General features: G+C 47.3%; 1 protein-coding gene across 8 annotated transcripts in view; it reads left to right on the forward strand.

The window, feature by feature from the left end:
- The window catches only part of WIZ (WIZ zinc finger), a 688,842-nt gene that overhangs the window by 472,400 nt on the left and 200,825 nt on the right, over positions 1-15,617 (forward strand). For 6 of the 8 annotated variants that reach the window (XM_069231671.1, XM_069231676.1, XM_069231675.1 and 3 more), the window contains 2 exons: positions 7,826-8,320; positions 9,657-10,193. In XM_069231671.1, the coding sequence (XP_069087772.1) occupies positions 7,826-8,320; positions 9,657-10,193 (1,032 nt within the window). The remainder of the gene's footprint in view (positions 1-7,825; positions 8,321-9,656; positions 10,194-15,617) is intronic. The other 2 variants (XM_069231674.1, XM_069231677.1) reach the window with 2 other exon arrangements.

Genomic DNA, 15,617 nt, shown 5'->3' on the forward strand with positions numbered 1-15,617 from the left:
AGATTCACATGCGACCCACCCTCCTCCCCTCAGAGGCTCCCCTATTATACAGATATTAAACTTCACACTCCTACTAGAAAATCTGAGGGAATTCAGCCTCTGTTGGGAGTGTTTGGGAGGGGCTGAATCCTGATTGGTTGATACTCAAGTTTGGGTCTTTTCACAAAACAAAGTGGATAGACTGTAAAATACCCTATGAGGCCTACTAGGGCCTACTGGTTTTACTTTTACTGACTTACTGCTTTTTATATATTTAAGTTTACCGTGAGGCTCCCACCTCGACGACGGGGATGATTCAAGCATGTGAATCTATGAAAGATACCAATACTGGAGAACTGCAGTTACAGGTAAGTAACTAATTTTCTTGCTCCCTCTGGGCACGAGCATAAAAGATGAGCCCACACCCAGGATGGATGCTAACTAGGGAGCTGGCGGGGTCTTGCCCTTCCCTTTGCAGGCGTGTGAACATTTTGTTGGGTGCCAGAGTGAAATCGAGACAGCCAATTAAAAAAAAAAAAGTGGCTAGCTTCTGCGTGGCCCCACAAAATGGGGCTAGGGCACCCTGACCTTCCTTCCCCCATGTCCCCTGACCTCCAACTAAAAAGAAAGCTGTGGATGTTGCCATATTTATTATTCGCTACTCCAGTGAAAGTATGCTCCATAATGCCCATCCTGGGCTACTATAGATATATTTTGCTTCCTGGTGGGGTCCATATCAATGCACGGACACTACCAGATTAATTTTGAGTTATGTTGGTGGGCTGCAGGATATGCAGAGTTAACCCTATGTTTCTTACGGTCCATAGAACATGACCCCAGGAAATTATTTTTAAGCATTACTAGGGCTGGGGCTTTTGTTCTTAAGCTTGGTAATGCATGAGTATCTGGTGGTTGGTCTTACAGCGAAATTATGAAGCTTTAGGGGGTGCAAAAGAGAGACTGTAAAACCTATTTAGTGTTATTTTGAGTATAAATGTTTTATTTATTTGTTTAATAATGACAGTGGTACAGGGTGGTTTGGAGCTGTCATCCTGATAATAAAACACATATTTTAGAAGGAAACTGTAAATCTGAATTCCCTTAAAAGTATTGCTTTTTACAGCTGAGTTTTGTGTAATGAAAGCACCCAAGCTTGTTACATGTATAAGCTGCCTACATTATATACAGTGACAGTCATAACTGTGTAGTATTGGTTCAGTGGCACTTATATCCATAGTTAACTTTTTTGGTATTAGTGCTGCAATGAATTTTGAGCATGTTATTGTGTAAAGGCTTACAGCCTGTTTATCACATCTTGTTTTTCGTTTGTGGTTTTTGTGTGCTGCTTTTTAAAAATATATTGCTTTATGTTCCAAACAGAATTTTCTAGAAAATCCCATTTGCTGTAACAAGAACACATCGCATCTGATAGACTTATAGCTGCAAATTCCTTACCTTTTGATTTTCCCACAAGTCAGACTAGATCTAGAACCTTTGCTGAGCATTACCCCTTGCGCGTGCCATCAGTGGCTCCTTTCAGCTCTGCGTGGTGGTGTTGGCACCAGAAGTGACGTCACCGCCACTCATATAGGCACCACCAGGTGCGCGGGTATCAGCTCTTTTCTTTCTGCACCAATTAGTGGCGGTCTTCGATGCTCCTGGGGCTGCCGACATCGATTCTCATACCCAATGATCTGGAGCCAGAAGCCTGAGCCTTATTTTTCACAGCCAGACATAAGAGTGGAAGGAGGGGTCACTGGACCCTTTAGAACACCAGTTGGAAAGATCTTTGGACTGGTATGAGGAGCTAGGAGAGGCCAGTGGTCTGGACACCTCTCCAGATACTGGCTTGCTCTCTCCTCCCACTGGCTACAGAGGATGAGATGTTCTATACAATGGTGGTGTGTAGGACAGCGGAGGTCCTCGACCTCGGAATGCTCTCTGGCTGTCAGGACAAACATCTTGAATGAAGTGCTTCAACCTGGGGCCTCCACATCCAAACTCCTTTTGCCCTTCAACAAAGCACTTAAAGACATCTTGCTTGGAACTTGGTCCAAGCCCAGAAAAGGGGCTCCTGTAAACAGGATGATTGTCCGCCACCATCGCCCCCGCTCTGGGGGACCTTAGCTTTCCCAGCCAACACCCCATCCCTGAGAGCTTGGTAGTCCAGTCCTCCACGCCTCTCAGCGCATTCCCTTCTGCTCCCCTGGATAGGGAATCTTAAGAGGCTGGCACCAGAGGTCAGTGAACACTTCATGCTTATTGGGCTGTTTCTCACATACAATTTGGGATACAGTTGCGCAAGTGCTGCCTCAGATCTGGGTGGGGGGGAGGGGGTGAGGAATACAGTTGCGCAATTGCTGCCTCAGGTCCCAGGGGAGGCCGGGCCATACTCCCTCTAGGAAAGTGCCTGTTTTGGCATGGTTATCCCCAAGTAGCTGTGGATGAGCAGTTGAGGTTTATCTAGGAGACATACAAAGCTCATGCAATATCACTGTAGTCACACAGCACTTATACACATGAAAGAAAACACTCAGTTGTACGAAAATAAAGGTACTTAATTTTAGTGACACAAATACCTAAATGTACTAGAGGCAACCCTCCAATAGGAGAGAACACTATCTATGTACACTAGTTATCAGCAATCGGCATAGAAAGTGATAGAAAACAATACAAGTTCAATTAGGCAATAGTGACCCTAGGGGGAGTCCAAAGCATATACGAAAAAAGGGAATGCAAACTTAGGACCCCCACCTAGGTAAGTGAAATGTGTAGAGGGGAGCTGGGGTTACTAGGAAATCCCAAAGGTAAGTACCACAGTGCCCTCTAGTGACCAGGAAGAAAGGAGTAAATTACCAGATTTTCCCCAAACCACCCAAAAGGAAAGAAAAAAAGAAAATACAACATGCAGACAAGAATGCAAGAACGTCACAGGCACCCGTCTCCAATCTTCCTTCCAGTGCAGGACTTCAACTGCATCCATCAGGAACTTAGTGCTTTGTGACTAGAGTGGTATTGCATGAGCTTTGCATGTCTCCTAGATAAGTCTTGGCTGTTCATCCACAGCTACCTCTAGAGAGCCTGGTTTCTAGACACTGCCTACAGTTCACTAAGAGGGGATACTTGGACCTGGTTTGTGTTGTAAGGACCGTAGGTACCTACCACACAACAGGCCAGCTTCCCACACCAGCTCACCAGATTCCTGGCGACCTCAAGACAACAAGAAGAAAGAAGACTGCGGACACCAACTGACTTGGTCACAGCCCTACCAGCCTGTCTATAGCTTCTGAAGCCCCTGCTACAAAAAGATGATGTATCCTGCAGGACCAACGACCCCAAGAGGACTGCCTGTCCACCAGAGGGCCAAGCTCTCCCTAGGACAGCGGCCCTGTCCAGAAAAACTCCAGCAAAGGACTCCAGAGCTGCCCTGGATCCGCGAGCCCTGCCCACTCTGTACCTGATGTCCACGGCCCTTGTCCAGGTGGCCCATTGGTCTAGAGCAGGTCCTCAGGCGATTCCGACCCATTGTCCACCCTTAGTTGACCCTCCTGACTAATACAACCGGGTCTGCAGACTAAATCCAGAGGACCCTCCTTGCATGTGAAGGATCCAGACGAAGATACCCAATGCCAAAAGGTACCCAACACCCACAGCCCCCTGGCTTTGGGGAACTCGACATCCGGTACAGCAACGCGTAGCAGACGTCCTTTCTTTGTTGAGCCTGTTTTTACCCTGAACCTACCTCCTGGTCCTAGGCTGGCTGCAGCCTACTTGTGACACGCTAGCCCTATGCCAGCCACAGTCTTATGCAACTAATCCAGGGTATGCAAGGAGGTGGGAGCGGTGTTTTCAGACCTAGAGGGTCTGCAGGCCAGAACGTATCTCCTGGCAGCTGCAGCCTCAAAGTCCTCCTAGTTTGTATCTGCAGGGCTATGCTTGCCCAGTTGGAGGGATAATACAGACTTCTCAGTGTAGGAGATGATGGTGTAACATCAGACACATGGGTACATTTGAACCGATGGCGAGGATCATTTGTCGCAGCTCCGAAAGGAAGTTACGGCTTTCTTGGCCACAAGAGTCATAGAAAGTGTCCCGATATCAGAAGTAGGCAGTGGTGGTGGTTTCTGCTACTTCCAGATGCCCCAAAAGAACCGTATTTTAGACATATGGACCATAAATCTCTTCTTCAAAAAGGAGAAGTTCAAGATGCTCACATTGGCTCAGATCTTGTCTGCCCTAGACCTAGAAGACTGGTTAGTAGCGCTGGACTTGGAGGATGCATATTTTCTTAGTCCTGTCCTGCCAACCCACAAGCGTTACCTGCGGTTCAAGGTAGGCCACGAACACTCAGTTCACCGTACTGCCATTTGGCCTTACCAGTGCCCCTCGGGTGTTCACCAAGGTGATGGCGGTATTTGCAGCTCATCTGCGCAGGTCAGGAGTTTGTCTTCCCCTCCCTATATGACTGGCTATGAAGGTGGGTTTACCCCAGGCTGTTGTCTCTCACCGCCAGACTACTGCACAACTCCTGCATTGGCTGGGGTTCACTATAGACGTACCAAAGTCACACCGACTCCCTTTTTCATAGGAACTGTTATGGACACAGTGCGGTTTCGGGCTTGCCCTCAAGAGAAGTGAGTTCAAGATATTCTGGCTGTGATACCAATGGTTCCAGTCTCTGTCCTGGATTTCCGTCAGAATGGCTCTAAGGCTGCTGGGCCTCAAGCCTTCCTACATGCTGCAAGTACAACATGCCAAATGGCATATGTGGACTCTGTAGTGGGACCTGAAGTTCCAGTGGGCGCAGCATCGGGGGAAATCACTGACATGTTCTAGGTCTCGACGGGAACTGCGAAAGACTTCCAGTGGCGGTTAACGAACTGCAGTTGGGTCAGACAGTCTCCTCTTTCTTCCCCAACCTGACCTCACAGTAGTGACGGATGCTTCACTTCTGGGATGGGGCAGCCATCTGGGAGAGGTGGAGATCAGAGGACTCTGGTCTCCGTCAGAAACCAAACTCCACGTCAACATGTTGGAGCTCAGGGCAGTCCAACTAGTTTTGAAGGCATTTCTTCCCTCTGTCAAGGGGAAGTTGATGCAGGTGTTCAAACAACACCACTGCCATGTGGTACCGTAACAAGCAAGGGTGGAGTTGGGTCGTGGACCCTTTGTCAAGAGGGCCCTGCGTCTTTGGACATGGCTGGAACAGCAGGGCATAACCATGGTGGTTCAACACCTGGCTGGTTCTGAACGCCAGTATGGACAATCGCAGCTGACGACGCCTAGCAGATCTCAAGTGTCTTCTCCATTTGATGGTAGTACATGGTCACTTTCAGCAGTCTGGGCAGTCTTGGTTAGATCTATTTGCCTTCAAAGAGAATGCGAAATGTCAGGCAGCACTCGCTCAGCGGCACGTCAAGAAGTGAATGAAACTCAGGCCTTCTGTCCACCTTTCCGCCCATACCACTTCTGCCCAACGTTTTGAAGAAGATCAAGAACGACTGGGCCCAAGTAATCCTTGTGGCTCTGGGCTGAGCACGAAGAGTCTGTTATCTCAAGGTTCTGGAAATGAGCATCAATCTTCCAATCAGGGTGCCTCTTCGGGAGGATCTTCTGTTGCAGGGGAGGGTCCTCAACCCAGACCTTTTTAACTCTGGTCCTTCATGCATTTAGATTGTGCGGAAGCAGTTGACAGCCTTAGACCTTCCTCCCGAAATCTGTAACATTATCTTGGCAGCCAGGCGTTCCTCCACATAAATGGGATACATCTGCTGTTGACAAAACATTTAAAGATATTGTACAGAGAAGTCTATAGATCCTGTCTCCTTCTATATCTGATGATCTTCTCTTCATTCTTTCTCTTGCCCAGGAGGGTTCCTCACTGGAGACACTAAAGGGCTATCTCTCTCTCCTCTGAGCCTTCTTGTGGCTGCTTGATCAACCCTCTCTTCAAGTCCCCTTGCAGTTTTTTTTTTAAAGGGCTTGTAAATGTTTTCCCCCTACACTGTTATTCCTCTGTGTCTAGTTCTCACATACCCCATATGCGCTCCTTTTGAGCCATTGCACAATTCTCTCCTCCGGCTGCTTGCCATCAAGACAGCCTTCTTACTGGTGATTACTGAAGGGTGAGAAACAGGCATTGTCTTTTAAGGCGCCATATCTGTGTTTAATTTCTAAGGTGGTGACTCCGTTCCATCTGAGTTACTGTCACCTTGCTCATCTTTTTTGCTCCCCCACAAGCCGCAAAGGAAGAGGAGCGACTCCATCTACTGGACCCAAAAAGAGCTTTGTTGTTCTATCTTAACCGCACAAAAGAGTTCTGAGTGGACGACCAACTCTTTGTGGGAACAAAGAAGGGATGGGTAGTACAGAAACGGACCATTTTGTGCTGGTTCTTTCTTTGCATTAAGATCTACTATGACCTGGCTAAGAAACGGCCTCCTCAGGGTCCATTCCACCAGGGGAAAAGCTGTGACCACAGAGCTAGCATGTGGAGTCCCAGTCCTGGACATCTGCCAGGCAGCAACATGGGTATCCCTGCACACGTTTGCCAAACACTACTGCCTGGACAGTCTGGTCCCAAGGGACAGGCATTTTGGTTTGTTGACATTTCAGTCTAAAACATTATCCGCAGTTCACCGCCAGGAGCATGTGGTTTGGGTATCTAATCAATCAGAGGTAAGGAATCTGCAGCCAGGAGTCTTATCAGATGAGCTAGTTACTTACCTTCGGTAACACACTATCTGGTAGAGACTCTCCTATCTGCAGATTCCTTGCACCCATCCATGCCTCCCTGCTCTGCAGTCTTGTTTACTAGGCTACGGGTGATCCCTTTTTCAGTGCCCTATTTTTGATACTCATTGTGCCATTTCTTGTCATGGCTCTGTGCTTCCGGTGCTTGGGTGGTAACTATATAGGTGGCTGCAACGTCCCTTCCAGCGACAATGCCGCCAGGGGGAGTTGAATGGAGCCAACCGATGGCTCTCGCAATCAGCATTGCTCAGCAAAATTTCCACTTCTATCCTGACGCCTGGGAAGATCAAAGGTAAGGAATCTGCAGCTAGATAATGCATTACCGAAGGTAAATAACTTGTTTGTTACTTATGTTTCTGGTTAGATAAACGGCATGCACTTCACTGTATCCGCATAATTCTGAATTTTGTTTTCACTTAAGTTTTATAAGCAGCATAACTGTACTGTAGGAAGCTTGTTTCTATATAAGTTTGTGTCCTACTTTGTTGGCCACCTGTTTGAAATGTTCCTGCAGTGATGGAACTTGCATGTGTTAAATCTGGCTGCTTAAGTTTGCGTTTGTGCCACTGAAATTCAGCACCACATTTTAATAACGCTCTTGTCCTCCATCAGCATTCTCCTCTCAGGCAACTCTATACTAGTATTTAAAAAAGATGGAGTTGTTGCCCTCGCATGCTTGTGTTTGAGTGCACTTTTTAGAAAACCTAAAGCCAACATGTTTGGTAAGGCTGGTGTAAATTATCCAATATAACCCTAATTTCAGTACAGAATGTTCCAACGATTTTGCTCCATCACTGTAAAAAAAATGGTAAGGTTAAATAATTTACAATGGTGTTATTTAAAAATAAAAAATACCAGTTACTCATCTTGTATACGTGGAACTTATTCATTTGCCCCGTTACACCTTTGTAGAATATCTTGCTGCTTAGTGGATATCTTTTCCAATACAATTGCTATGTTGTAAATTCTTTATTGGTAGACGCCTGGTCTTGGAATATGGTATTGGGACTGAAGGGCACGAAAGCCCTCTATGTGCATGGCGTATGAGGCATGTTTCCTTCGACTGTAACTGTTACCTCTCATTTTTTTCTAGTGCAAACACTCACAACGTGTGAAGTGTGTGGTGCCTGCTTTGAAACACGAAAGGGGCTGTCAAGCCATGCCCGTTCCCACCTCCGCCAGCTTGGTGTTGCAGAATCTGAAAGTAGTGGTGCCCCCATCGACCTGCTGTATGAACTGGCCAAGCAGACAAAAGTCAAGCCAGAAAGTACCCCACCGTCTCCTACCCATGGCAAGAAACCTAACTCGCCACCAAAGGAGGGCATGGCAAGCCCCCACCCTCCTCTGCTTTCCTTAAGCAAACCTTTAGATGTGCCAACAAACAGAGCCATCAAATCTCCCCCCAGCTTTTCCCCGAAGAGTCACCAACAGTCAGGCTCCCCTTTGAAGAAAGGGTACTCTCAATTCCCTGCTTCTCCCACACCAAAGAATGTGGAGGAGAAGAGCACGAAGATGCACCAGAGCCCATTGTGCAGCTCTCCAAGATCACATTGGGGTCCGTCTGACGATGAAGGACCTCTGAACTTGAGTAAGTTTGTTGAATTGCTTGACATTTATAGGCCACAATTGATTTGAGAGCCCTTCTAATTGTCTATTTGAAATGAGGTGCAACTGTGCCTAGCAGAAGACCTGCTGAATTGAGACTTGCATTGAGCAGAAAGCGTTGAAGTATGCATCTTTTACTACGAGCTGTGATCAGAGGATCAACCAAAAGTAGTACACTGTTCAGAGAAGCAGACGGCAGTGGTCTTTGGCAGATTAGAGATCTTGATGGACCAGAGAGCAGGGTGGTATGACTTCACAACTTCTGCTGCTGTAAAAGGGCGATACATAGTATTTTGTAATTATTTTTATTTATTTACAGGTCTGGGAGGGAACGGCAGTACTGGAGAGCTTGAATGTTGATGTTAAACCTATTTGCCGATTAAATGAAGGGCCATGAGATGATGGCTGTGATTTTATTTTTATTTTTTTCCCCTCTTTCCCTTGGAGGGTTCTGTGAGATGCCTATAAATATTTTTTTTTCCATAAGTTTATGTATTGTGTTGGCATTGAGGAACTTGTATTAGTGGGTGAAAAATAATTGTTGCAGTACTTGCACAGTAGCTGGCAACAGCTAGTTGCATATTGCCTTGCAAGACTGGTTACGTTGCTTGTGTCACAGCCATTTAAAACTGGTAAGACCTCAGAGTAAAGCACTGTCCCCACATACTGTATTTAGTGAAGCACTGTTGTTAATTTTGATCCTGCTCTATTGGTATTAAAAGAATGAAGATGGTTTTCAGCCCCTGTTTTCAGATGAGCATAAGAGATTGTCCGAATGCTCTATGGCCAAGTACCTCTCACAGTACCTGTGAAATGCAAGTATCTGAAATGGTAGTTGTTTCCCCTAATGTGGGCTCTTCTTTTCTGGTGGGAAAGAGTGAAAGCACTTGAATGGCCCTCGCATGGAAACAATTTATTTGAATTTGATTGACAACTTTGTTCAAATACTTTCGAAAGATGCGTTTACTGTATGCCTATGGCAATCTCTTGATCATACCCTGAAACTGAGGGATTGTGCTCAAGTGGATCCCCCTCAGTGTCATTCAGCAGATCCTGTAACGATTTAATGCTCATCCTGCTAGCAAGAGTTGATACTTCACTCTCTCGCCTACTAACTGCAAGCTGTAGTCCCACTTTATTAAAATGGTGCAGTGATATACCATGCTGCAGATGTGATAAAGCACAAACATTCCGCTCCCTTTTTCCCCCAACCTTAGCGTTTTCCTATGTGTTAGTAGACTTTACCCTCTAAGCATACATTTCCCGGCTCTTTGTAAACCGATTTATTTATGCACCCATTTGTTTTCTCCTTTCCATAGCTGTAGATGACGACCCTGATAGTGAAATTGACTGCCAGTTGTGTGGGGCCTGGTTTGAAACCAGAAAGGGGCTGTCGAGCCATGCCAGAGCCCATCTGCGACACCTCGGAGTGGCCGATCCCGACTCTAAAGAGTCGCCCGTCGACCTTCTAAATGAACTCATCTTGAGCGACGACTTCCAAAGCCACCTCCTGTCCCTCAGGCCCAGCGAAAGAAAATTGTTAGCAGCTGTCGGCCTATCGGAAAAGCCCAGTCCAAAGAATATGGGCACAGCTTCTGCAGGATCGATGGCGGCTCTGTCCCTGCCAGGAGGCGGCATGAAAAAATTGCTCCTGCCAGCTGCGGGAGGAGGCGTAATGAAACATCTGCCACCACATTTGAGGCCGTACGGCAAGCAGCAGGCTCCATACCCATCACATACCTCGCCTCCACCAAAGAAACTCAAGCAGCACATAGCAAGCATGCCGAGGAAGCACAGCCTTTCTCCAGGCTCCTATTGGCCTTCCTCGCCAAGTGAGATGTCTCCCATTAATCTGTGTAAGGTTTCCTCTTGTGCTCGACTTTGGGTAGCGGGAAGGAAGCTAAGGGATCTTTTTCTTTTGCGTACCTTTTGAGGTTCTTTGTAGTGTATTTGTTTTTCTTTTTTCTTTTTTTCTTAAGACTGTTACAGAGCTAATATTCCAGTTTATTATTTTATGGAACCCGTACTTTTTTAGGAACTCCATCCTAAAACAATAAAGGCATAGGTTTGTTCGTACTCTCAATACGAGTACTGGCAGCTTCCCTACACATCCATGTTGTCTGTAAAGCCACCTTCATTCATTGACCCTTGTTGACTCAGAACCTTGTCCTATGTGTGCACCTTTGCAGGGAAATGTCTATATTCCTTTTTTTTGCTTTTTATTTTTTTTGTTGATCGTTTCTAAAGCATATTTGCACGTGTTGGTGAACAGTTTAGATTAAAGACTTAATCTGATAAAGACTTCTAGTTGCAGATTCCTTACCTACGAATTTCCCCAGGCATCTGACTGGATCTGGAGATTTTTCTTCAAACAGTACACTTGCGCGCCGTCAGGTGGTATTGGTCCATTCCATGTTCGTCGTACTTGGAGCAACCCTGGTAAATTTTTGACCAACTTTGACCTTTTTGTTGGCTTTTTGGACTTCTTGGTGCATTGAGGTATGTCTCGTAAGACTGACTTCAAGTCTTATGACATCTGTCACCGCATGATGTTGGTGACGGATCTCCACCTGGTCGGTTTGTGGTGTCTTGCGGCCTGGCGATCGACTCAGTGTTGCTCCTGGTCTCGCTTGAGAGGAAGGTCTTGCGACCACTCGTGGAGTCATCAGCACTCCTCCTCGTCCCATTCTAAATTGTCAGGACATTTGGGTAACAAGAAGAGGTTGAGGAAAGCCAAACGTTCTTGGACTTCACCCGATGCGACGCGGGATGATCGTCTGCTCAAGGCTTCCGGCTGCGGAGCCTACTTTTGGATCCACTCTGCACCTCCCCAAGTTTCTAGAGGCATCCCTGCCTAGCTTAAGGAGTTTTATGAGGCCATGTGCCTCATTTTTGGTCAGACCGTTGCTTCCTCACACAGACACCCCCCCCCCCCCCCCCAAACACACACAGTGCATTTGGGGCCTGGGGGTTTGGATTGCATGCCAGTGGCTTTGGCTTTCGAGGGCCCCTCCAGATCTGTTCTCGGATCAGTGCTGGTGCAGATCATACCATTGCAACCTTCCCCGGCACTGGCTAAGATGTTGACGCTCCCGGCGTTGGTTTGGCCTGTAATAGACATCAACCCAATCCTGATACCTGACGACCCGGAGCCGGAACAGCGTTCCAACTTAAGATGGAGCTTACTCACCCCAGGTCGGATTCGGACTCTTACTATTATGGGTACGAGTATGAGGAAGGATTGAAGGGCTTGCTGGACCCTTTGGAATTCCAGATATAAATCCCCACCTTCAACTGGGCTCAGGAATTGGACGACACTAGTGGTCTAGGTACTTCTCCAGATGCTGGCATCCTTTCTCCTCTTAACGTGGCTACTCCATGGTGGTCAGTAGGGCGGCTGAGGTCCTTTTCTTTGAGATTACCACTGTGGCGGTCAGGACGAAACCTGACAGAGGTGCTTCAGGCTGGGGCTTCTATTTCTGAGTCTCTGCTTCCATTTAATGAAGCTGTCACTGATGTCCCTCTGGGTACTTGGTCCTGACTTAACACGGGGCTCTTGTGAATAGGACAATTGCCAGAGGCCATCGGCCGCCCCAAACAATCCTATATTCCTGTCCCAAGACCCAACACCCTATGCCTGTGAGCCTCGTCTTCCAGGCTTCCTCGTCATCTGGTGCATTCCCATCTGCTGTCCTGGATAGGGAATCTGAGCCTGGACCAACTTGGGAAGAAGATCTTTTCTTCCTCTAGTCTGGCATTGTGGTCTGTGAACACTGAATGCCTTTTGGGTCGCTACACCCACTCAGTGAGGGATACCGTCACACGGATATTGCTGCAGGTCCCGTAGGAGGTCTGGGCCATCATCTCCCAACACATTGCTGATGGGTGGTTTGTGGCTAAGTTCACGATTCGTTGTGGGCTGGACACAGCCAACTCAGTGGGCTGTTCGGTTGTGTCGACGATGGCCTTGAGGCACCATGCCTGGTTGAGGATGTCTGGTTTCTCGGGGGATGTCCAACAGTCTGTCATGGACATGCCCTTCGATGGCACCGATCTCTTCAGAGACAAAGCAGACTTGGCCCTCAGGAGGTTCAAGGAGTCCCGGGCTATAGCTCGGTACATTGGCCCCTCACCCACTATAGTCTGTTTTTTGCCCCTTTTGTGGTCACAGAAGAGGCTCCCTGTCGTGTCTTATCAGATATAGAGCTGTAGTTGCTTCCCAGCCACTGTGTGGCTGTGGACGCAGAATCTCATGGGACAGGGAACCAGAAGTCTTCTCAGTCCGCCCCTGCAATAGCCTCCAAGCCTTCCTAGTCCTCTATCCTGGATTTTGGTGAGAATGACTCTGAAGCGGCTGGGCCTTGTGGCCTCCTGCATCCTGCTGGTAACACATGCCAGATGATATATGTGGGCTCCGCAGTGGGGCCTGAAGTTCTAATGGGCGCAGCATCAAGAGAGTTACTCTGACATGGTACAGATTTCAGAGGGAACTGCAAGAGGCCTGAAGTGGTGGCTTTTGAATTGCGATTGGGTCAGAGGCAGATTCTTCTCCCTTCCCCCAACCACATATCACAGTAGTGACAGATGCGTTACTCCTGGTATGGAGCGGCCATATGGGGGAGGCAGAGATCAGAGGTCTCTGGTCTTATGGCTGAATCCAGACTTCACATCAGTCTTTTGAACCTCTGGGCGATCAGGCTTGCATTGAAGGCATTCCTTCCCTCTCTGAAAGGGAAAGTAGTGCTTCTGTTCACGGACAACACTACTGCCATGTGGTACTGCAAAAATCAGGGCGGAGTGGGGTCGTGGACCCTTCTTCAAGGGGCTGTACTCCTTTGGATGTGGCTGGAACATCCGGACATCAACCTGGTGGTTCAACATCTGGTGGGCTCTGAACGACAGAGCAGGCAAACTCAGCCATCGATGCTTAGATCACTAATTGTCTCCATCCCGAGGTAGTGCAAGGACTTTCATCAATGGGGAGAGACTTGATTAGATCAGTTTACCTCATCAATGGGGAGAGACTTGATTAGATCAGTTTACCTCCGCAGAGAACGTGCAGTGTCAGCTGTTTGGTGCGTTGGAGTTTCCAAGTTGGCACTCTCTCACGACATTTTCATCTGAAGTGGGACTCGGGCATCCTTTAATTTTCGCCAATATCACTTCTGTCCAGAGTTCTGAAGAAGATCAGGAATGGCCAGGCCCAAACAATCCTTGTGGCTCTGGAATGGGCACACAGTCTGGTATCCAGAGCTACTGAGCATGAATACAGATCCTCCGACCGGACTGCCCTTTCAGGAGGTTCTTCTGTTGCAGGGGACGGCTCTCCACCTCAACCTGTCCACTCTCCACCTTCTTGCGTGAAGATTGAATGGTGACAGTTGACAGCTTTTGACCTTTCTCCTGAAGTCGGTGATGTTATTTTGGCAGCCAGGATTCCCTCCACCAAAACGGTATATTCACCTGTCGTTGGCATAAATTTGTGCTATGGTGTACCACCAAGTCTGTTGACTCCACGTTCTGCACCTCTCTAAGGTTCTCTTGTTCATTCTTCCTTTGGCTCAGCATGGCTCTGCTTTGGGCACCCTTAAAGGTTATTTATCGGCCATATCTGCCTTTCTTAGATTGCCAGGCCAACCTTCCTTATTCAGATCTCCCATCATTGGAAGGTTCCTAAAGGACTTAACGATTGGTTTCCTCCGACCCCATTCATTATGCCACAATGGGACTTGAACCTGGTCCTCACTTACCTCATCTATGCCCCTTTTGACCTGATGAACATTTGCACCTTGCGGCTCTTAACCATCAACACTGTTTTTCTTATTGCCGTCACCTTGATGCTTCATACAAGGGCCTCCTTCCTTCCTAAGGTTGTTACCCCTTTTCATGTAGGCCAATCCATCACTTTGCCCTTTTTTTACGCACCCTCTCAGGAAGAGGAGAGACTCTACCGTCTGGATCCAAAAAGAGCGTTGCCGTTCTACCTCAATCGTACTAAGGATTTCCAGGTGGACAATCAACTTTGTTGGATATTTGGGTGCAAAGAAAGGGGAAGGCGGTGCAGAAGTGTACCATCTCACAATGGGTATTGCTCTGCATCAAAAAGTGCTATGCTGTGGCAAAGAAGCAACTACCTGAGGGCTAGCGTGCTCACTCAACCAGAGCTACAACTGCTACCTTAGCGTTGGCACGCTGAGTTCTTGTCCTGGACATCTGCCAGTTACCAACGTAGGCATCTCTGCACACATTCACAAAACATTATTGCCTGGACAGTTAGGTCTGCAGAGACCGCTACTTTGGTGGTTCGGTCCTGCAGGACTTTTTAGTATGATCTTTGTTTGCAGCCCACCACCGGGATGATATTGCTTGGGTATCTATTCTAAGGTATGGAATCTGCTACTAGACGTCTATACCAGATGAACAAGCTACTTACCTTCGGTAACGATTTATCAGGTAGAGACCTATTCTCGTTGTAGATTTCTTACCAACCTACCCATCCTCCCCGCTTGAGAACTGATTTCCAGGGACAGATTTCCCTTTCAGGGCCCTAGCTGTGGTGCACCAATTCCAGTGTTCTTCATAGCTCCACGCTACTGTTGTGGAAAGTTGTGAAAAAACATGACGTCAGCGGCTGGGGTGGCGCTTAAGTACGACCACAACGTCATCATGGCAACCACAACACCTGCAACGAACGCAGAGTTGACGCTACCTGACGGTGTGTAAGGATAATGTTCAAAGAAAAATCTCTGGATCCTCTCTGCCGACTGGGCAAATTCTAAGGTAAGGAATCTGCAACTAGAATATGTCTCTACCAGATAAATCGTTACAGGAGGTTAGTAACTTGTTCAACACAAACAGTAGGATGTGGCTTCACGATGCTTTGGGCTTGTAGTTACCAAGTACCTAACCGGACCTGCTCATAGAGTCTTAGGATTGACATTTGTCTCCCATGGTGTTCATTTAACAAAGAATTTGCACATTATTCTTGGACATCAAAAAACACAATAATACAATAACATTACAGTAACGATCAAGTGCCACCACACTTTACTCGTTTCTTGTATTGTTGATTTGCTGCATTGAGTTGCTTTCCTATGTGAGATCCTTCCTAGGTTTTAGTGCAGTTACGTGAACCACCGGCTGTGTTTAGGAAATGTGAATCTGCATAAACCTAAGCTGAAGAAAACTTATTAGTATTACATTGTGTCTCCTCTAGTCTCAAATTCTGGAGATAAGAAAACTAGTTATACAGCTGTGAACTTTGTTAACCCAGGACTCTT

Source organism: Pleurodeles waltl, chromosome 4_2, assembly GCF_031143425.1.
Source record: "Pleurodeles waltl isolate 20211129_DDA chromosome 4_2, aPleWal1.hap1.20221129, whole genome shotgun sequence".
Classification (NCBI taxonomy): domain Eukaryota; kingdom Metazoa; phylum Chordata; class Amphibia; order Caudata; family Salamandridae; genus Pleurodeles; species Pleurodeles waltl.